At 36.4% G+C, this 19,006-nt stretch overlaps 2 protein-coding genes across 3 annotated transcripts; one reads left to right on the top strand and one right to left on the bottom strand.

Moving 5' to 3' along the window:
* The first annotated feature begins 2,182 nt into the window (after positions 1-2,182).
* On the top strand, positions 2,183-16,771 carry LOC129314273 (mitochondrial carrier protein CoAc2). 2 transcript variants are annotated; one of them, XM_054957663.1, is made up of 7 exons: positions 2,183-2,586; positions 3,791-3,876; positions 3,962-4,169; positions 4,338-4,464; positions 4,563-4,747; positions 4,833-4,955; positions 16,513-16,771. In XM_054957663.1, the coding sequence occupies exons 1-7, from the start codon at positions 2,428-2,430 to the stop codon at positions 16,651-16,653; spliced, it is 1,029 nt and encodes a 342-aa protein (XP_054813638.1). In that variant the 5' UTR covers positions 2,183-2,427; the 3' UTR covers positions 16,654-16,771. The 2 variants fall into 2 exon arrangements, with proteins under 2 accessions (XP_054813638.1, XP_054813646.1); XM_054957671.1 differs by lacking the exon at positions 16,513-16,771 and adding an exon at positions 5,039-5,495 and having other exon boundaries at positions 2,191-2,586.
* Positions 5,770-7,810, bottom strand: LOC129314264 (pentatricopeptide repeat-containing protein At2g15690, mitochondrial-like). The gene has a single exon (XM_054957653.1). The coding sequence runs from the start codon at positions 7,533-7,535 to the stop codon at positions 6,120-6,122; it is 1,416 nt and encodes a 471-aa protein (XP_054813628.1). The 5' UTR covers positions 7,536-7,810; the 3' UTR covers positions 5,770-6,119.
* Positions 16,772-19,006: the final 2,235 nt, after the last annotated feature.

Below are 19,006 nucleotides of genomic sequence, written 5' to 3'. Positions count from 1 at the left end.
ATGCAGAATCCATTCTTCTTCAGAAGTATATAAGGCTTCATGACACTTCTGCAGGAACCAATGTCAATTAAGGCAATAGCTAAAATGAGTTTATCATATTTGTTGGGCAAGATTTGGACTTGCTAAGGAATTTCAAACTACTAAGAGAATTGACTACAAGTATCAGCCCAATAATATACATAAACGAATACTGTTCATGATGTGGAGAATCAGAGCTTTCTTCTGATATAGGAAGGGTATATTGTATGCCCTCATCTTGCTCAGATCATTCTTTAAGAACATATTCAATGTCTACATTTTTATGAAGATAAACAACAATTTCAAAGGATTGATATAATTTCATGTCTTTTTTGCACTTATTAGAATATTTATTAACATAATATCCCTTTTGTCGACATGAGAAAACATTGATTTGACTTTTTTTTTTATTACTTTGGGGATCTTCTTTTAAAAAGCTGCCAAGGCTTCTTCTTTCTATAAATAGATTTATTCTCTCTACACCCGTATTTGTAAAAATCAGGAACTATGATGAGGGTTACGCTTCTATTACTAATAGTAGTTAATAGAGTTCTTGAGCCTCTCAAATAAAAAATAAATGAAATAATATGTTCAATGAGTTTTTTTTAACACTCTTGATAAATGAATCAATCAGCTTTTTATTTTAAGGTGAGACGCCTTATCAAATAAGAATAAATATAAAAAAAATGATATAAATTTAAAGGTCATTAACTAACTTATTGAGAAATGCTATTAAGTTAAAAATGTATTATATTTTTAAATGAAGAGAGTATAATGATTGCATTGTATCTTATTGGAGTGAACTGTCCCAAATTATTTAATTACTAATTGTTGGTATGTCTTTAATTTGTATGAAATTAAAAAAAATAGGTGATATTATTTATAACTTATAAATTATTAATTTTAAACATGTTTATATGTAATTTATTACGTAAAATATTATTTTTTGATTTCATATATCATATCCAAAAATGAATTTTTTATTCATGGGTTGGGGTGTTCATGGGACGAGATAAAACTAGGACACCCCTATCCCATCCAAAAAAAAAAAAATCAGGACTGAATTTTTATCCCATGTCCTGTTTTATATCGAGAGTCATTCAGTTCGGTTAAAAATCATGCCAGGATCAAGACGTCTCGCCGTCTCGATAAATCAAAAAATGTAGAAGAAAGATCTAGATAATAACATTTATTAAATTTTTAAATCATAATTTATTAAGTTTAAAATTAAAACATCAAAAGTACATAAATCACAATAATTTAAAGTTAAATACAATATCAAATCATTAATCACAACTACACATTATGATAGTAATTACAAGTGATCTCTAAGCTATAAGAGCAGCAACAATAGGTCAATCAAATACAATATCAAATCATTATTCTTCTATTTTAGTTGAAATGTACTAAGCTAATTACTCTTTAAAAATAAAGCAAAAAATACAATATAAATAAAAGTTATTAAATAGATAGATATAAAAATAAATTATATTAATATAATTAATGTATTATAAAAAAAAGATATGGCATTGTTTACCTTAAAATTATTAATATAAAAAATTTTAGTTTTAAATAAAAATTACACATATTGAAATTATAATTAATATAATTAATATAAATATAAATTATATTAATATAATTAATATATTTAATGTATCTTTTTAAAATAAAAAATAATACATATATAATATTTAGGATGGGACGTTCCGCTGATAATTTCATATCTTGTCTCGTCCTAAACCTTTTTTTTATCCCATCTTACAAAATCTCATCCCAGTTATTTTTGGGTCGGGCTTGTATGATCAAGACAATATTAGATCAATTGAAATGGTTACAAACTGAAGACCATGGAATGAGATGTAAGAAATATAAAAGTTGTTATGAATTGAAAAAAATTTTAAAAATCTTGTTACACCCACGCACATATTGATATGAGCATACGTTGATAAGCATTTATATTATAATGAGATCTTGTTCCAAAATTAAACGAGTCATTTCTGCGAGGCTTATTATTGGTGTCTGAAAACACTGATTGGATAAGAACAAGATGCTCTTCCACGATCTCGGGGAAAATCTTCCTAGATTCTCTCTCCTTCCTTACGTAACTGAACCAAGTAATCTGCTCTGGCAAAAAAAAAAAAAAAAAAAAGGAACCAAGGAATCTGCGAAAGGGGTCAGGAATTACCGAGCCGTGCTTCTTATTTTGCTCATCCATCCAAAATGGAACATGAGTGCGCAGACTTTCTGTGAGTCGTTTGAAGCTTCCCAAAAAAAAAAAAAAAATAACGCGCGGCCCGCTCGAAAAGAACCTTAAATCTCACGCGTCAGTTCCTCTTGGTCTTTTTTGTTTCTCTCCCTTTTACCCGTCTCTGTTACAACTCTCGTCGCTTTCTTTCCGCCATTTGTTGAATGGGAAACAAGAGCGAAGACGCAGAGAAGCTGATGCTGTTTGATGGGCTATTGGAGGCTATGCCCCTTTTCGCCAAGGAGCTTGTTGCCGGAGGTGTTGCCGGTGGCTTCGCCAAGACCGTCGTTGCTCCCCTCGATCGGGTCAAAATTCTCTTTCAGGTATTTCATTCATCTTCCCACTTGCCATTTTTCTAATCCTCAACTACTGTGTTCTGGATGAAATTCAGGCTCATATGGTTCCTCAATTGCAGTTTATTGGCTTGTGTGCTTTGACATTTGTTGGCTGTTTTCTGTTATAGCCTCTGCTAGAGTTATTAGCCATTATTTAGGAATTTAGTGGGGAAGTGGGTTTTGCAGAAAATGGAATATGTCAGACTTCTCCTGCAAATTAAATGCCAATGGTTTGTCTGGAGGCATATTCCTTGGTAAGATTACCAGGCACATATGAGGAATGCCTTCTTCAGATTACTTTGAAGAGAGAATTTAACTCCAAAGAACTTTGAGGTGTACCTGACTGGAAAAACAAATAGACGGCGATGTCTTGCTTTGTATAAGATTTGGATGCCGTAGTGCCAAGCATTGGTTTGATTATATCATTCTTTGTCTAGCCTGCGGAGTTTTTCCGATTTATTAATTCCCGCATTCACTCATGGAAGGGAGAAGTTACGAATGTCCTGTTTAATTCAAAATCTAACACAATTTATGCTATCTGGCTGGTTGATACTGCTGTTGAACACGTTTATACCAAACAAGTGACTTTGGTGGGTCAATGAGTTCTTTTCTTTTCGTATTCACTTGTGGCAATGGCAAGGATATGTACTTTTATTGACTATTACATCACTCTTCCTCGAAGCATTGCGCTGGTTGAGGTTTAATATTTTTCTGTTTGGGTTAAGAAAAAATTTTCCCCATGCAATTTCAGCACGAACGCCAGAAACCGTGACAATTGTTACCCATGTTAACTAGCCCCTTCATTCCTGAATTTCTCAATAATATATCAGCAGTAGTTAGAACGTCTAAATCAATCAAGTTCAATTAAGGGGGCAGCTACAACTGTAGCAATGACAAATTCAGTTCAATGAATCCCCGAGCTTTTTTCGTTCATTTTTTTTTTTATTTTGATCAGCAAACAGTAATTCCAGATCTACTAGTGAAGATTTTGCTAGGTTTTTGAAATCATGTAATGAATAATTAGTCTTAGTTTTCTCCTTTGATTACATGCAGTTAACTAATATGTGCTCAGTTTGATTACAGAAATAAGTTTGAGAACCATCCTATGCTTGTTTGATAATCCATTACATCAGCGACCTTAAAAATCACTCATTCTCTCTCTTGTAATTTGCACTATTATGATTCCTTGCAGACACGAGGAGCTGAATTCCAGAGAACAGGGCTTTATGGATCAGCGAGAAGGATTGCTACAACAGAAGGCTTTTTGGGATTCTACAGGTGAATGAATGATGAATTCTGAATCCATTAATGTCTGCGCTGCCTTGATTGTGTGACTAAACCTCTCGGGCCAAATTATGTACAGAGGAAACGGAGCAAGTATTGCAAGGATTATTCCTTACGCAGCCCTTCATTACATGTCCTACGAGCAATACCGCAGATGGATAATGCACTCTTTCCCTGACGTCTGGAAAGGCCCTACCCTTGACCTTGTGGCAGGCTCATTATCTGGAGGCACAGCCGTACTTTTTACTTATCCCCTTGACTTAATTCGGACCAAGTTAGCTTATCAGGTTAGTATCTTGTGTCTTTGATTGCTACTGTGAAGTTTTCAAGAAATAAAATCACAAGGGGAAATTGTTTTATGCTTTTGAAAGAGTTAATCAGGTGGTTCTGACTTGAAATCTGACACCATTTTTCCCCTTATAAAAGTGTAAACTTAAGAGTTATCTGAACTGCAGGTTGTAAGTACAACAAAGCTCAACGCTACAAGGATGGTTGATAATGAACAAGTTTACAGAGGGATCCTAGATTGTTTGGCTAAAACTTACAAAGCAGGTGGCATTAGAGGTCTCTACCGTGGAGTGGGTATGCCTATAAAATCTGCTCATACTACTAGTACCAGTATGATTGTGTTTAAATGTTGGGTTCACATTGCGGAAATTTTTGCATTCAAATGGCAACAGCTCCATCATTGGTTGGGATATTCCCATATGCGGGTTTAAAATTCTACTTCTATGAGGAAATGAAACGCCATGTCCCTGAGAAGCACAAACAAACCGTTGTGGCCAAACTTACGTGTGGATCCGTAGCCGGTTTATTGGGACAGACCTTCACATATCCTCTCGAAGTTGTTCGGAGGCAAATGCAGGTAGTTCATTTCATTTATTTCTTCAGATAAATGGTTTGTGGATATCACATAGCATGATACAGTATGAACAACCATACCTGGCTAGGTTCAAAAACTTGGGGCATCTGATAACGTACAATTGAAGGGCACTCTCAAAACCCTTTTTATGATTGCTGAAAACCAAGGTTGGAAGCAGCTATTTTCAGGTCTGAGCATCAACTACATAAAGGTGGGAAAGCTGAAACCTTTTATTTAAGAAACGAACTCTCCGGAAACTTCCTGCTTAGTTATTGCTTGCTTTGTGTGATTCAGGTTGTCCCATCTGTGGCCATAGGATTTACAGTTTATGATATTATGAAATCATGCTTGAGAGTTCCGTCAAGAGAAGAAGCTGCAGTTGAAGTGTTAACCAACAAAAGACTTAGCCAGCCATCCCATCCGTAATAATAATAATAATAGGAATAAAAATTCCCTTCTAAAGAGTCAGAATGGCTTCTAGTCTCATTCTATTTCAAAAATCTCTTGGCTGTACATTGCATTCTTTCGAGGTGGACATCATATACCATCTCCAAGTAGGTCTTACATGTATTCTTGTACTCCCTCCTAGATAATGATTGGTTGGCAGGGCAGATCTCATTGATTACATCATTTCCTAAGAAACCATGTTTCTTGGAAGATTGGACACATATCATGTACACAACAGCGTTCAGATAAATTAGACTTGCAATGTGCAAGAATAATGAAAGGATTAGAAATTTTAAACTGATTATATGCCTCTACTCCATTTGACTTATTACAAGCAGCCACCTGTTTGCTATTACCGTCCTTGTTTCTTCTGGGCGATTCTTATTCTCGACATATGACTAATAAATCTGATTTACCATTATACTAGAGACTGGAGGTACTCATGTAAAGGAAAAACGTCTAGTGTACATCCTTTGTCATGTGTTACATGAAAGTTGGCAAGATTTTCCGCATTATACTGACATTTCTAAGCCACCTCAAAGAATGACAAATCTATATATAAAGAGAAGACATCTGCAAGAACTCTCTACAAATCCAACCTGGTACCAATAAATATTATGCAGCACACGAAATGTTATTGTTGTTAGATGGAAAGTGTGACATACAGCTGGTACCTTATCCAAAAACTTACTGTGACCCCTAGTCCAACAACAACAACAACAACAACAAGCCTTTATCCCACTAGTCCAACGAATAAGGATTTAAATTCTCTGAAGTTGGGATTGGTTATTTTAAGTGAAGTTTTCCTTTTTAAGTATTTTTCATCATTTTATAATGATGTACAAGTTTTGGCAGCACAAAATACAGAAAAGCACTACTGCTGAGGACTGAGTATGTACGACCACACCTGCTTGCTCTAATACAATCGCTACCAATAATCCCCGCAGGAGCACTCGCCATCTTTGAAATGATGGAATCGCTTGTTATCCCTTACGATGAGCTCTCTTCCAACAATCTTTGACATGATTTTTATGGCATTGTGGCAATCACCACAGATACGGAGATTCTTGATAATCCTAAGAGTAGTCCTTGGGGGAGTACTGATGAGACCATAAGCAATAGCCAAACGCTCACTATGATATTGCAAAGCCTTCTCTTTTGCTTCCTCATCAATGTCATGTAGAACATATCTTGTATCAGGAACATAACCTGCTTCCCTTATTTGCCCACTCAAGCCTCTCAATTTCTCATTTGCCTCTCCTCTGTAAGATATGTTATGCCGATATTCAGTGATTTTATTTTTCTCCTCAAGCATGTTGATTGCAGACTGTCTCTTACTTGAAGGCACAGGGAGTTTATTAGAAAAGGCTTTTGCTTTTGAAGGATCAAGATCTACCAACAACTCTTGTGCGTGATCTTCAAGATCTAGATCTCCATGATTTTGTGCCAGGGTTTGAAGAGCCTCCCAAACCTCCACTGTAGGTTCAAATGGCATTTTCTCAATGAACTCCTCGGCTTCTTTCAAATGACCAGCATTGCCCAGAGTGTTAATAACCTCCAAATAATGTTCAATGCCAGGAACAATTTCATACTCATTCTTCATAGATTCAAAATGCATGAACCCTTCTTTCACAGCTTCAGCTCGAGCACATGCAGCCAATACCAATGCAAAGGATTCCCTACTAGGCCTTATTCCTTCCTGCTTCATCTTTGTAAAACACAATAAAGCGTCATCTCCAAGACCATTCTCCGTGTATCCATCAATCAACAAATGCCACGAACTGATATCTCTCTCCCGCATTTTATCAAACACTCTGCGCGCATCGTTCATACTGCCACATTTTGCGTACATTCTTGTCAATCTGTTATTCAACTCCATGTCCGCGCGAAACGGCGAGCGTCTGAGGAACTCGTGAACCCTTTTTCCTGACTCAAGCGATTTGGTATTCTCACATAAATTCAACAGCGCAAGAAGAACAGCATAATCAGCAACGGCAGCACCTTGAGCCATAAAATCTAACACTTGATCGAGCTTACCCTCTTCGCACAACCGCATCAAATCGACATTGACGGGGCTTGCAGCCAATAGGACGTTGTCATTTTGCTGCTTTATTTGGTCACCGTTCAAATTGTTCTCATTGCTCCGGAGAGGCGGGGTCTTGTAAGGGGAGCGAGTGTTAGAGACATTTCGTCGGCTAATAAGCTTGTTGGTGTTGGTGGTCGAAGAAGACGAAGATGGGGTTGCGAGGGCGAGAAAGTAAGGATATTTCATTGGGATTCCAGATTTTAAGTGGGAAGAGAGTGCATTGCTTCCAGGGGGCGGAAAGGAGGCCAGCGAAGCCATTGATACGTGAATTCGAAGGCCGGCGCCTATAGGTGGTTAACACTACCTCGAAGAAGACTCAGAGATCGATATGGTATCATTCGACAGCGAAACGAAGTTGGAGAAGTTTCATTCTAAGGATGGCCAGAAATATCTCCTGCGGATGAGGGCTGTGTTCAGATTCTTCTGGGAAGATAGGCAATCTTTGCCTTATGTTTTAGCCGCAGCCTAGGTGTTTTCTTGTTTGTACTAGTTTCTTTTTTCGTTTTCTGTTTTTCTCAAGCCGATGCTTGCCTATGTATTGAAGGCATTTATAACTGATAAAGCATACTCCTCTCATTTTTAAATATAAAAAAAAATTATGTCTAAAATTAAAAATATTAGATTAAATTATTCCTATAATTAATTAAATGAATTTATCTAGTAAAAATAAGTATTAACTTTGTGGGGGACAATTTAAAACAAATGTAATAAATATTTCTTAAAATTTATAGTTTTACTTATAAATAAAAATAAAAGACTCATGATAGTATTTTTTATACTTGAAAATGAAGAGAGTATATACAAAGAGCTACACTATTTATGACTTGTAATTGTAAATATTTTTGTACAAAATACTATAAGGTCCCATACGGTCTAGTTAAAAGTTAAAACTACCAAATAGTATGTTGTATTATTTTTAAATATGAGTTCTCAAACTAATTTGCAAACCCATGCCTTACACAAAAGCCTCAATCTTGTGGTTCATATTTTAAAAATAATGCGATTTGCTTTGATTTAATTCAAAGTTAATACAAGAAGCATATAACTACTTGTTTCTATTTGAAAAGCGAATCAACTAAGGAATCAAAGTATTAGGAGTGTCAAAAATGCTGAGTTTCAAATAAAATGGGTTTTTGAGTTCCCTTACCTCAGTTCACTTGGATGTAGAGATGCCAGTTGAGATAGAATGGAACAAGTCTAATTAAATAGTATGCAAAAGCAAGAAATTACAATGGGTAAATTGATAAGATAAACAAACGGAAAGGTAAACTAAGGCAAAAGACTAATGATTGATAGAGCTCTTGAGAATTTTAAGGTGTTTTTGCATGTCCCCTTTTCTTTGTTGCTGTTCTCTTATTTATAGTGCGTGTAGGCTGTGTTGTTTGTTTGTAATTGCCAACCCATGTTCCTAAAAAATTCACGAGTGAAGGTCAGAATCTTGCGAGATTCATGGCTCGCTTAGATCATGATTTTGTTTAAGGCAATGGTCCAAATAATACTTTTGAGTCTTAAGGGATTCAAGAACCTGTGCTTATTTAGTGAAGCCATTTTACCATGATGTGGACTAGACTTGTTGTTATTGGATCCCTTATTGAGCTTGATGCTTTACTCACTTGGCTCAATTCTTGCTATAGCCATTGTGACCTTTTGAATAGGTATTATCTCAGTTTTAGCTCAAGCAATACCCCCTGCGTACTAGTGGTTGGTAACTGTAAGCCACGTGGCACATTTGAATGAGAATCAATATGTCATTTCATTCACTCAAGCCTCTTGGGACTATAAACCTCTCTGTCATCAATCATCCCTTCAACTTTTTCATGCTCCTAATTTTCCTTGCCTTTCAAGCTTCTTTACCCTGTCTTCTTGTTCTTCCTCTATTTCTTTTCAACAATGGCCTCCCCTATTAATGCTACCCAAAATGCCTCCCCTATTCTTCTTGATCTTTCTATTTTCTTTTTCTTGCTTTTAAGTTATTTCTTTTTTGAACTAGGTCTCTTTTGCTTAACAGGAGCCTCCGACTTCTCTTAGACTTCCCGCTTCCCTTCATTTTCAGTAAGTATTTCCTTCCTTTGTTCTCTTTGTTTTCCTCATTCCCCTTAATCTTTAAAAATTTTCCATTGGCCTATAGTGCTCCTCCAAATAGCTTCACCCTAGCTGTGGTGACTAACGTCATCCACCTATCCATAGCTTTGGAGGGTGTAAAACCATCAAACCCTACAATCCCCAACCTATGGCCAGTTTCCTCTATTAAGGAGTTATTGTTAGCCTGGGAGATCGTCTCTTTCAAGGAGACTTCTTATAGAAAGCTTCACAACTGGTCCTGATTTCCTTCTTTCTGGACCACATAGGTAAAATGTTTCTAACCCATTTATGAGGATCATTGGAAGGAGGTGGGTCTGTATGACCTAATTCAACTATCTTTAGTCAATATTGATGTCCTTATCTAACTCCTTGAGTCTCTCCTCTACTTCTGGTCCCCAGGTTGTAATACTTTTATTTTTAAATTGAGCCTTATGATCGTCACTCTGCTTGATGTTTCTATGTTCTTAGGGATCCCTATTATAGGCAAAGCAAATTTTTATAAAATTCCTTTTGATGATTCGGCCTATGCATCTTTAAGCGCCAAGGTAGAAGTGACGATCAAGAATGCTAGTTCATACACTTCTCTCATCGCCAAGTATACAAATCGTCCCTTTACCCAGGCCGTCATAGGTAAGAGCAATTAGTCTTCCTATAGGTGCTATTAAGTCAGCGAATTTTTTCACCGAGTATAGGCAAGCCCATGACTCAACACCTCCCTTTAATTAAGCATCTTAACTGCAAGTAGCCTTAGGTACTATGATTTTATGCCGCTTGTATGATAGGATGAGGGAGTTTGTAAAAAAAAAAAAACCGTTCAACAATTTCCATGAGCCCATATGGTTTTTGAAGTTATAGGCCATGGCTTACTTCCCAGAGCTCTCTGTGACTCCTTTCCCCTTAGACCTTGAGAAGGAAGTTTCCTATACCTTGCCTCTTGCCCGCCATCCCCTACGGCAATTCGATTTCTTTAAATTCTTTTGCTAGCAAAAGTGGGAGTTGAACTGCAAGTTGAGTGTGTTACCGATCTGTGATCATCGTCTCCCTGAGTGGTTTAAGTTCAACTTGTCCAAAAGGTTTAAGACCAACATATGGGGTGGCATTTTTATTTTGACCACTGCCCCTAAGAAGATGTGACTACCTATGACTATTGGTGCTAGCAAGGCTTTAATAAAGAACTATCATGCTTAGCTAGTGGCGGGCCAATTTGGTCTTAGCTAATGCATCCCTTACTGTCTAACTCTAAAGTTCAAGTTGGAGACCATAGAGAAGGACGGTATCCTACCATAGCTCTTTTATGTGGAGTGAAAACACCTTGTAAGGTGGAGTTGGTACCCTGGGATGCCTATCTGTGTTTTAATAAGTGGTGGCCTCAACGTTTTAAACATATCTTAAGGACCCATACTGTTAAGCTATTTCAATTTTGTTTTAACTATTTTTTACTTTTAAAGCTATGTCTAATTTTAACAAATGTTCTTTTATTTTGGCAGAGTGTAATTGGACTTAGCTACCTTGATTGCTTACCTCCTTGATGGGTAACCTGAACGCCCCCATGCCTTTTGAAACCTTTACTACTAAATCTCTATTCATGGTGTTAGTAAAGGTAGATGAAGAAGTTGCCTCCCAAATTGTTGTCATTGCTGAGGCAGCAAGAAACTAAGGTCTAAGAGGAAACTTATGGGGGACATAGCTTGAGAGAAGAAGAAGAGCAAGAAAACTAAATTTTCTCCTCTTAGGGTTGTTTTTGACTCAGTAGTTGCAACTACAACTCTTAGGATTGTTTTTAACTTGACGTCAGCAACTCTAACTCCTAATACTGTAACTCAGTCAAGGCACCATCGACATGGCATCTTCTTGGCTAGCTTTCATGAAGAAGAGGATGATGATGTGAGGATGCCTAATCCGCTTCCTCTTTCAAGTGAAAGATTAGTGGTTCTAGAGCCCTTAGAAGACCCTCTAGCCCTTTTAATGGTAGAATCTACTCTTATTACTTCAGAGATTAGCTTAGGTTTGGGTCACAATATAGACGCCATTCCTTTTGATCCTATACCAGTGGATTCTCTATCCTTATAATGCCATGGCTCAGGTAGTAACTACTAGCAGTAGGATTGGGAGTTTTCCTTTCGAGTGAATCATCTTCACTCTTTACGGGCTAGGGTGGCTGACCTAAGACAGCAACCGGCTGTTATTGAAGAGGAATTGGCACAGGTTGAAAAAGGTGCTATGGAGTCCAAGCTTTATAATCCTGAGAAGGAGCTAAAGGCTTTACAGGTCAAATCTAAATGAAAGTTTCAATCAGTAATCTAGTTAAATACGGCCTTAGTTTAACATCAATCATTAACCATTAAACTGGAGGTAACTTTGGAGGTGTGGGACACGATCTAATCCTAGGTCCCAGAGTAACTAGTTTTTTTATGTATTGTGCACCATGACGTAACAATTACTATGAATATACATGTTTATTTATCAGATGGTTTTTGTTTATTTGTGTACCCGAAGGCTGCTCTAGGCCTTAGATCTTTCAAGTTTACTTTCTTTGCTTGAGGCCGCTCTAAACCTTAGGTCCTTATGATCTCTCTTGCGACGGCTAATACTTGTTTAAGTATTTTTTATTTATGGTTTGTGAGTATGGTTTCCCATCAAGGCTGGCAAACCAATATTTGTTCTTTTCTAAAACTTGGTGTACCTTGAACGATCTTTCCCAATTAAGAGAGAACTTCCCTAGTGCAGTCCTTAGTTCCAAGAGGTAGGACTAGTTTCCACATAAGCTTGTCAGATTGGAATTTCTTTCTTTGAATCCTTTTGCTATAGATTCTTGAAATCTTCCTCTTCTAAGTGATCATAAGGTTTAGTGCTTGAAGTAATATTTCATCTAACTAGATTAACTTATTTGTTATCACCTTATTGTATTCTTCAAGGCTAAGATTTAGGCTTCTAGAGAGATCCTTAGGGAAGGCACTGCTATCTTAAGAGGTAGCATGGCCTTTTGCCTGTGGCTTCTCTTTTAGAGGTTCTATATGCCTATAATGTTTTTGGGAGCTTTTCATTCTATTCTATAGGGTTATCTTCAATTATTTTCTTTAGGATGCTTAGGATGACTTTGTTAGATGCCTCTACTTGCCCATTTGCTTGTGCATAATAGGGTAATGATGTGAATAGTTTGATCCCACTCTCTTTAGCAAACATCTTGTAGGTGTTTCCCGTGAACATTGTGCCTTAGTTAGTTGTAATAATCTATGGAATCCTAAACCTAAACACAATTCTTTCTCCAATAAAGTTTACAGCGTCGTCCTGTTCTACCTTTTTATTGGGGGCTTCCTCTTCTTATTTGGTGAAATAGTCCATAACTACTAGGATGAATGAATGAACCTTGGAAAAGGCTAGGCAGATGTTTCTTATAATATCTATCACCCATCCCCTGAAAGGCCATGGCTTGATTATTGGGTTTATGTATGAGGCTGGGGCCTTCTAGATTAGCCTGTGCACTTGACATTTCCTCATTGCTTGGCATATGCCATATAGTCCTGGACCATAGTTGGCTAATAGTACCCATCTCTTGTAACAAGCCATTGTATTTTTAGCCCTGACTGATAAGCCTGTAAACCTTTTTATGTACTTGTCTCAATACCTCTGTGCATCCTGGGCATGTAATGCATTCTAATAGGAACCCATTTAGGCCCTATTTGTATAATTCTTTATCTATCAGCATAAAGTTTATGCTCGAACCTTAGTTCCATAAGGGAAACTTTGGTTGGGATTACTTAGATAAACCTTGAATTCAGCTCTCTAGTCTACCTCAAAACTTTCTAAGATCGTTTGGCATTCCACGATTATTCCACACTAAGTTACTGAAGGCTGCTCTCTCTTCTCGACTACAATGAGTTTCCTTATGAGGTCTGGTGAGAGTCTTAGCCCCAACCCTACTTGTGCCAATTCATTAGCTTCATAGTTACGATCTTATGGCACGTGCTTAAGCGTTATCTCTTTAAATTTGTATAAAATTTACATAGCAGCCGTGTAATACATAACCAGGGCTGGGCTTGTGTACCCATATTCGCCAAAGAGTTATTTAATGACCAACTAGGAGTTACCTTTAATATGGACTTGTCGGGCCTTAGCTCTTGAAGTATCTCTAGCCTAGTCAATAATTCTTCATATTCAGCCCGATTATTAGTGCATTTGAAATCCAATTGAAGGGAAAGTATTGTTTTGACTCCTAGTAGGGAGATTATCACCACCCCTACACCCGATACTCACTCTGTTCTTAAGCCATCAAATTTAAGGACCCAGGGGCTTGGGTCTGTTGAGTACACGTGGATCTCATCATTCATATGGGAGTAGGTGGCTGAAAGGTGATTAGCCAGGAAGTCAGCAAGTGCTTTCCCTTTAATTGACTTTTGACATACAAAAGTCAACATGAATTCAACTAAGGCTGAACTCCACTTCCTTATATGGCATGTTATGATAGGCTAGTCTACCATGTACTTGATTAAGTTAGAATAAGACACTACTCAAATAATAGAAACTTCCTTATATGGAATGTATTTGGTACAAGCATAATACAAGGCCAAACAACATATCTCAATAAGGAAGTATCAAGCCTCTGTTAGGGTAAGACATCTACTCAAATAATAGATCACCTGCTCATGCCCCCTTTCACAACCTAGGTAACATACATCCTATGGATGCGGCCATAGTTGCTAAATATAACATAAAGGGTGAATTTTCCTTTAGGGCTATAAGAAGTAAGGGTCTTATCAAGTATTCCTTAATCTTGTCAAAGGCTTCTTGATAGTGGTTGTTCCATATAAACTCCTCGGCGTGCTTGAGCTTCAAGATTTTTGAGAAACTTTGAAGCTTTATTTTACTATTGGGTGCCTCTACTTTCAAGATAGCTCATGTCTTGTTTCGTTCTACTTCTATGCCCCGTTTGTGGACCAAGAAACCTAAGAAGTTTCCTACAAGTACACCAAAGGCACACCTAGTGTTCTAAGGAAGCTCGTCCTCAAGTATTCTATATGATCTTTAGTCTATTTGGATTTAGTCATGATGTTGTCTATGTAGATCTCTAGTTGTTTACCAATCATATCATGAAAGATGGCATTCATAACCTGTTGATAGGTGGCCCTACTGTTCTTTAGTCCAAAAGGCATTATTACCTATTCAAATATACCTATCAAACTAAAGCACCTTAAGGCAGTCTTACGAATATTTTTGTTCGCTATGTATATTTGATTATACCCACAGAAGCAATCCATAAACTAAAATAAAGCATTACTAACCCTTGCCTCTATCAACCTGCCCACTTGGCGATGTTTAAATTTTTAAAATCCATACAAATTCATAGTTTCTTATTTTTCTTAATTATCAAAACTAAGATGGAAAGCCATTGAGAATACCTGTAGGGCGATATGAATCTGACCTGAAGGAGTCACTTGATCTCCTCCTTCATTTTAAGTTATAGATCCGTGGGCATTCAGCATACTGACAGCTGACACAATCTAAAATTTAGCTTAATGGGAAGCTTGTGTAACATTTTAAGTTTCCAAACTGGGAATTTATTAGTGTTTTCAAGGGTATTTTGGTCAAATTAGATAAATTATTGATTAATGATGTATATAGGAGACTAATATAGTTTTTAGATCCTTGAACAACTTTAAAAGAAGGCTAGGTTGATGTTCGAGTGGGCCATGGCATGAAAGGGAGTTTAAATTATGTTGGGGCTCTCTATGCCATACGCCACAGTGGACACATCAATGAGTCGCGGCACACATACAAAATTAGCCTTTATCAGATTCACAAAAACAGATCAAAACTATAAGAAAGAATAAAGGAAAAATGATAGAGTGACAAGGGAGACCTAAAGGCAGTTAGGACATGATTTTAAGGACATTTTAGAGGCTCATTGGGCTTACTACCCCTTGGGTAAGCTTTCCTTTCCTCTCCCTCTCCCTTTTATGTGAATTTTGATGCTTTTATGTATGGTTGAGGCTTGTTTTTTATTGTTCTTGGGTAATGGATGAACCCATTAACCTATTTAAGGTCCTGGGAAGTTAAATCAAGCCTCTAAGCCTAGGTTTATAGGTTTTATAGTGAATTGAAATTTTTATTGAGAGTTTGGTCAAACCTTAGATATAATTTGAAAGTTTTTGGATAATGTGGATGGTTGAATGATGATTTTGGTATATTTGGATGCTAAATAGGATTGTTAGAGTTTTTTAAAAGGGTTGATGTGGTTAAATAAGAATTTTGAGAGTTATGGGAACTTGAAACCTAGTGAATTCAGGATTTTATCGAAGTGATAATTGTTAATTATCACTTAATTGTGTAGATTAAGGGTTGTTCGAGTGTCATTATGTGAGTAAGAATGTGTGGAGCTAACATTGAACCACAGTAACCTCTTTTTGTGACAAAGAGTTGAGGTAACGGAATAATTTATACTATTTTATTATATTGCTTAGTTGTTTGTGAGTAGATATGTTAATTTATTACTTGAGATTTTATAACCTTACATATTGCGAAATGTAATTTTGTGCATGTAAATTTATTTGCAAACAATGAGCATGGTGAAAGTTTTATATGCATTGGTTGAGGAATTTGAAATGTATATGTGTTATATATGATGAGTGTGAGCATGATCATGCTAGGGGGTGGGAGTTCACCCATAGGAAGGAGTAGTGGAAATCCATATGACATGTATCTCCTTAGTTTCTAGTGAGGTACGGTGTTGGAGATTATCTTCTTACTATCCATACAGGATATGGTGTTGGAAAGTGATGCTTCTTAGCATTAATGATGCGGTATTGGAGTAACAACACCCTGATTCTTGTGCGATAAGGGAAGATCATAGTTCGAAAGTAGAATAGGACACCTTTAGCCGGGAGATCCTACCACTAAAGGTGAGCTCGGGCCATTGTGAATGTGCACTTGGTTTAAGAGCCTATGATTTTAGTTGGGGTGATATAGAGGCTCGGATGATAGAATGATCATGTTAGTGGTTAATGAATTGTGTTATGAAAATGATATGTTGAATATGCTAAAAGAGTATTTTTAAAGTATTTTAGCCTTACTTGATTTCGGTTGTGTATGTTAACTGATAGTAGTGAATTATTCTGTTATTGAGATATTTATCTCACCCTATGGTTTTATTGTATAGGTGAGGGCTCTGGTAGGAGTAAGGGAAAGGAAAGGACGATGGAAGAGTAAAGAGCTCATTTACATAGCTCTTTTTCTTTTGTCATTTTGGTTTTGTAATGAATATGCCATAATATTATGCCAACTTAAGAGCATTTCATGAATTTGTTATCACTTATATGAGAATATGTGAAGTGTATGTGTATCTCGGCCTAAGCTTGTATTATTTGTGATTAAATATGAGTGAGAAGCCAAGATACTAATGCAAGTGATATAATTGTGATGATTTATATGTGAAAATGACCAAAATAATATTTGTGTTAAGCTTTATCCACCCCTTTGTATTGTTAAAAATTAGGGGTTTGGTGGTTATTTTGAGTATGATTGATTATTTATATAATATGATTGGTCATGTGTGTTGTGTGTGGTCCATTTAAGGTGGTCAAAGTGATTCCAAAGCTAATAGCATTTGGTAGTGTGTTTTGGATACCTTTGAATGTGTTTTGAGGTGAAAACAAACCATTTTATGTTCGAGTGTCCATCTTTTTAATGGATGATTATTTGAGTGTGAGACTGGTGTCATTAGCTAGAGAGCTCGAATAGCTTTGTGTGGATACTTAATTGCTCAAATCGGACATCAAATGGCAAAATGGCGCTCTTTGGAAGTTAGTCCGAAGCACTATTATGACAGCGATAGGAGCGTGCCATAATGCTGGAAGTCATACCTCGGTGCATGAGCTAGCAAGGGCATGGCTCTCTATGCCATCCATTGTGACGGGTAAGGTCTGCGCCGTGGCAGACAGTGTAAATTTTGGATTTTTTAGTTTTGCTCCAAGTGTGCTTTTAAGTAGAAATTATGTTTTCAAGCTTTTGTTACTTGGTTGAACTCATTTTTAATTATAGTTTGAGTTCAAACAATATCTTTTTAAAAATGGCTTTTCTTAGGATCCCAATGGTTTAAACTAATTACCTTTTAAACCCTTGGGTTGTGATAACTTTTACTTGATATTTTAATTTATCCTAATTATCACAATAGCATGTAAGTGTGTTGTTCTGATAATGTCAAGACGGATATTACAGCCTGTGTTCAACCAATTGTCTTAACAGCCTCGGCATCTGTTTATAGTCCATGCAAAACAATCTTTGAACTCTTATAAAACCTGTGTCAAGGCCTCCTTTATTTCTGTGTTCAATAGTGAACTAATGTATGTTATTCTTAGCTCCTTTGAGGAACCAAGATTTAACTCAACTAGTGGGTCTTGCACTTCCGGGACCATATCTTTGAATTTTTGAGAGGTGACCTCTGGCTTTGTTATTTGAGTATTATCCATAGTCTCATCCTCGTATATGACCTCGACTCCAAAGGTTTTAGGTTTGAGATCTTTATTGAGTTCAAAAATTGTATGCCTCTAGTACTTCTGAATGGCCATTGTTACTACGACTTGTCTCTCCTCTAAGCTAATCATCTATTATAGGCATGATGATGTTAGCGATGAGAGAAGTGTATGAACTAGCATTCTTGATCGTCACTTCTACCTTGGCGCTTAAAGATGCATAGGCCGAATCATCAAAAGGAATTTTATAAAAATTTGCTTTGCCTATAATAGGGATCCCCAAGAACATAGAAACATCAAGCAGAGTGACGGTCATAAGGCTCAATTTAAAAATAAAAGTATTACAACCTGGGGACCAGAAGTAGAGGAGAGACTCAAGGAGTTAGATAAGGAAATCAATATTGACTAAAGATAGTTGAATTAGGTCATACAGACCCACCTCCTTCCAATGATCCTCATAAATGGGTTAGAAACATTTTACCTATGGGTTCACACCTCTTAATCATTAGAGGCATGATGATGTTGGGCTTTATTAGTAAGGATCTCTTTGTTTCTTCTTGCAACTTGAAAGGCATTACATTTGCATCGTAGTACCTTGCATCTACATAGTCTATTGGTGTGGTGAATGGCGTGTTTGGCAAAACCACCTTTACATCTTCACCCTTCCATATTAGCAACATTTGGTGTAGTGATGACGGTAAGCATTCATTAGCATGGATCCATTCATGGCCTAGGAAAGCTTGATATTGGGCCGTAGATCTCACTACAAAGAATGCTATTAGAGACGATTGGGTCCTCGCATCAACTTATAATGGTAACACTCCCAAGGCTTATGAAGTGGCCTTGTGAATTTAACTACTATCATTGTAAACACTGTATTTTGTCCGAGCATTTTCTAAATTTTCTAAAAATAATAATAAATATCTAAAAAAATATAAAAATATGAAAATAAAATTTAATCTTTTTTAGGACTATATTTTCAAAGAAAAAAATTTAATTTAATTGATAGGGGTAAATTTTATTTTAGATAAATTTTTTAGTTAGGATTTTATATCTTTTAGTTCATTAAAATAACCAAAAAACATAAAAATACAAAAATAAAATTTAATCCTTTTTTTAGAATTATATTTTAAAAAAATAATTTTAACAAAATAAAAAAAATCTTATTTAAATCTTTTAAAA

This window comes from Prosopis cineraria, unplaced genomic scaffold (assembly GCF_029017545.1).
Source record: "Prosopis cineraria cultivar Desert tree isolate PC_DT_omini unplaced genomic scaffold, ASM2901754v1 PC1, whole genome shotgun sequence".
Taxonomy (NCBI): domain Eukaryota; kingdom Viridiplantae; phylum Streptophyta; class Magnoliopsida; order Fabales; family Fabaceae; genus Prosopis; species Prosopis cineraria.
The sequence above is the reverse complement of the archived record's forward strand: the minus strand, read 5'-3'. Positions and strand labels throughout refer to the sequence as shown.

Excerpts from the sequence above, each read along its gene's own strand:
- LOC129314264 (XM_054957653.1), bottom strand. The coding sequence starts at position 7,535 with ATGGCTTCGCTGGCCTCCTTTCCGCCCCCTGGAAGCAATGCACTCTCT.
- LOC129314273 (XM_054957663.1), top strand. The coding sequence starts at position 2,428 with ATGGGAAACAAGAGCGAAGACGCAGAGAAGCTGATGCTGTTTGATGGG. Across the intron at positions 2,587-3,790 it reads GGGTCAAAATTCTCTTTCAG|ACACGAGGAGCTGAATTCCA; the intron begins GTATTTCATTCA and ends GATTCCTTGCAG. Across the intron at positions 4,170-4,337 it reads GGACCAAGTTAGCTTATCAG|GTTGTAAGTACAACAAAGCT; the intron begins GTTAGTATCTTG and ends TCTGAACTGCAG.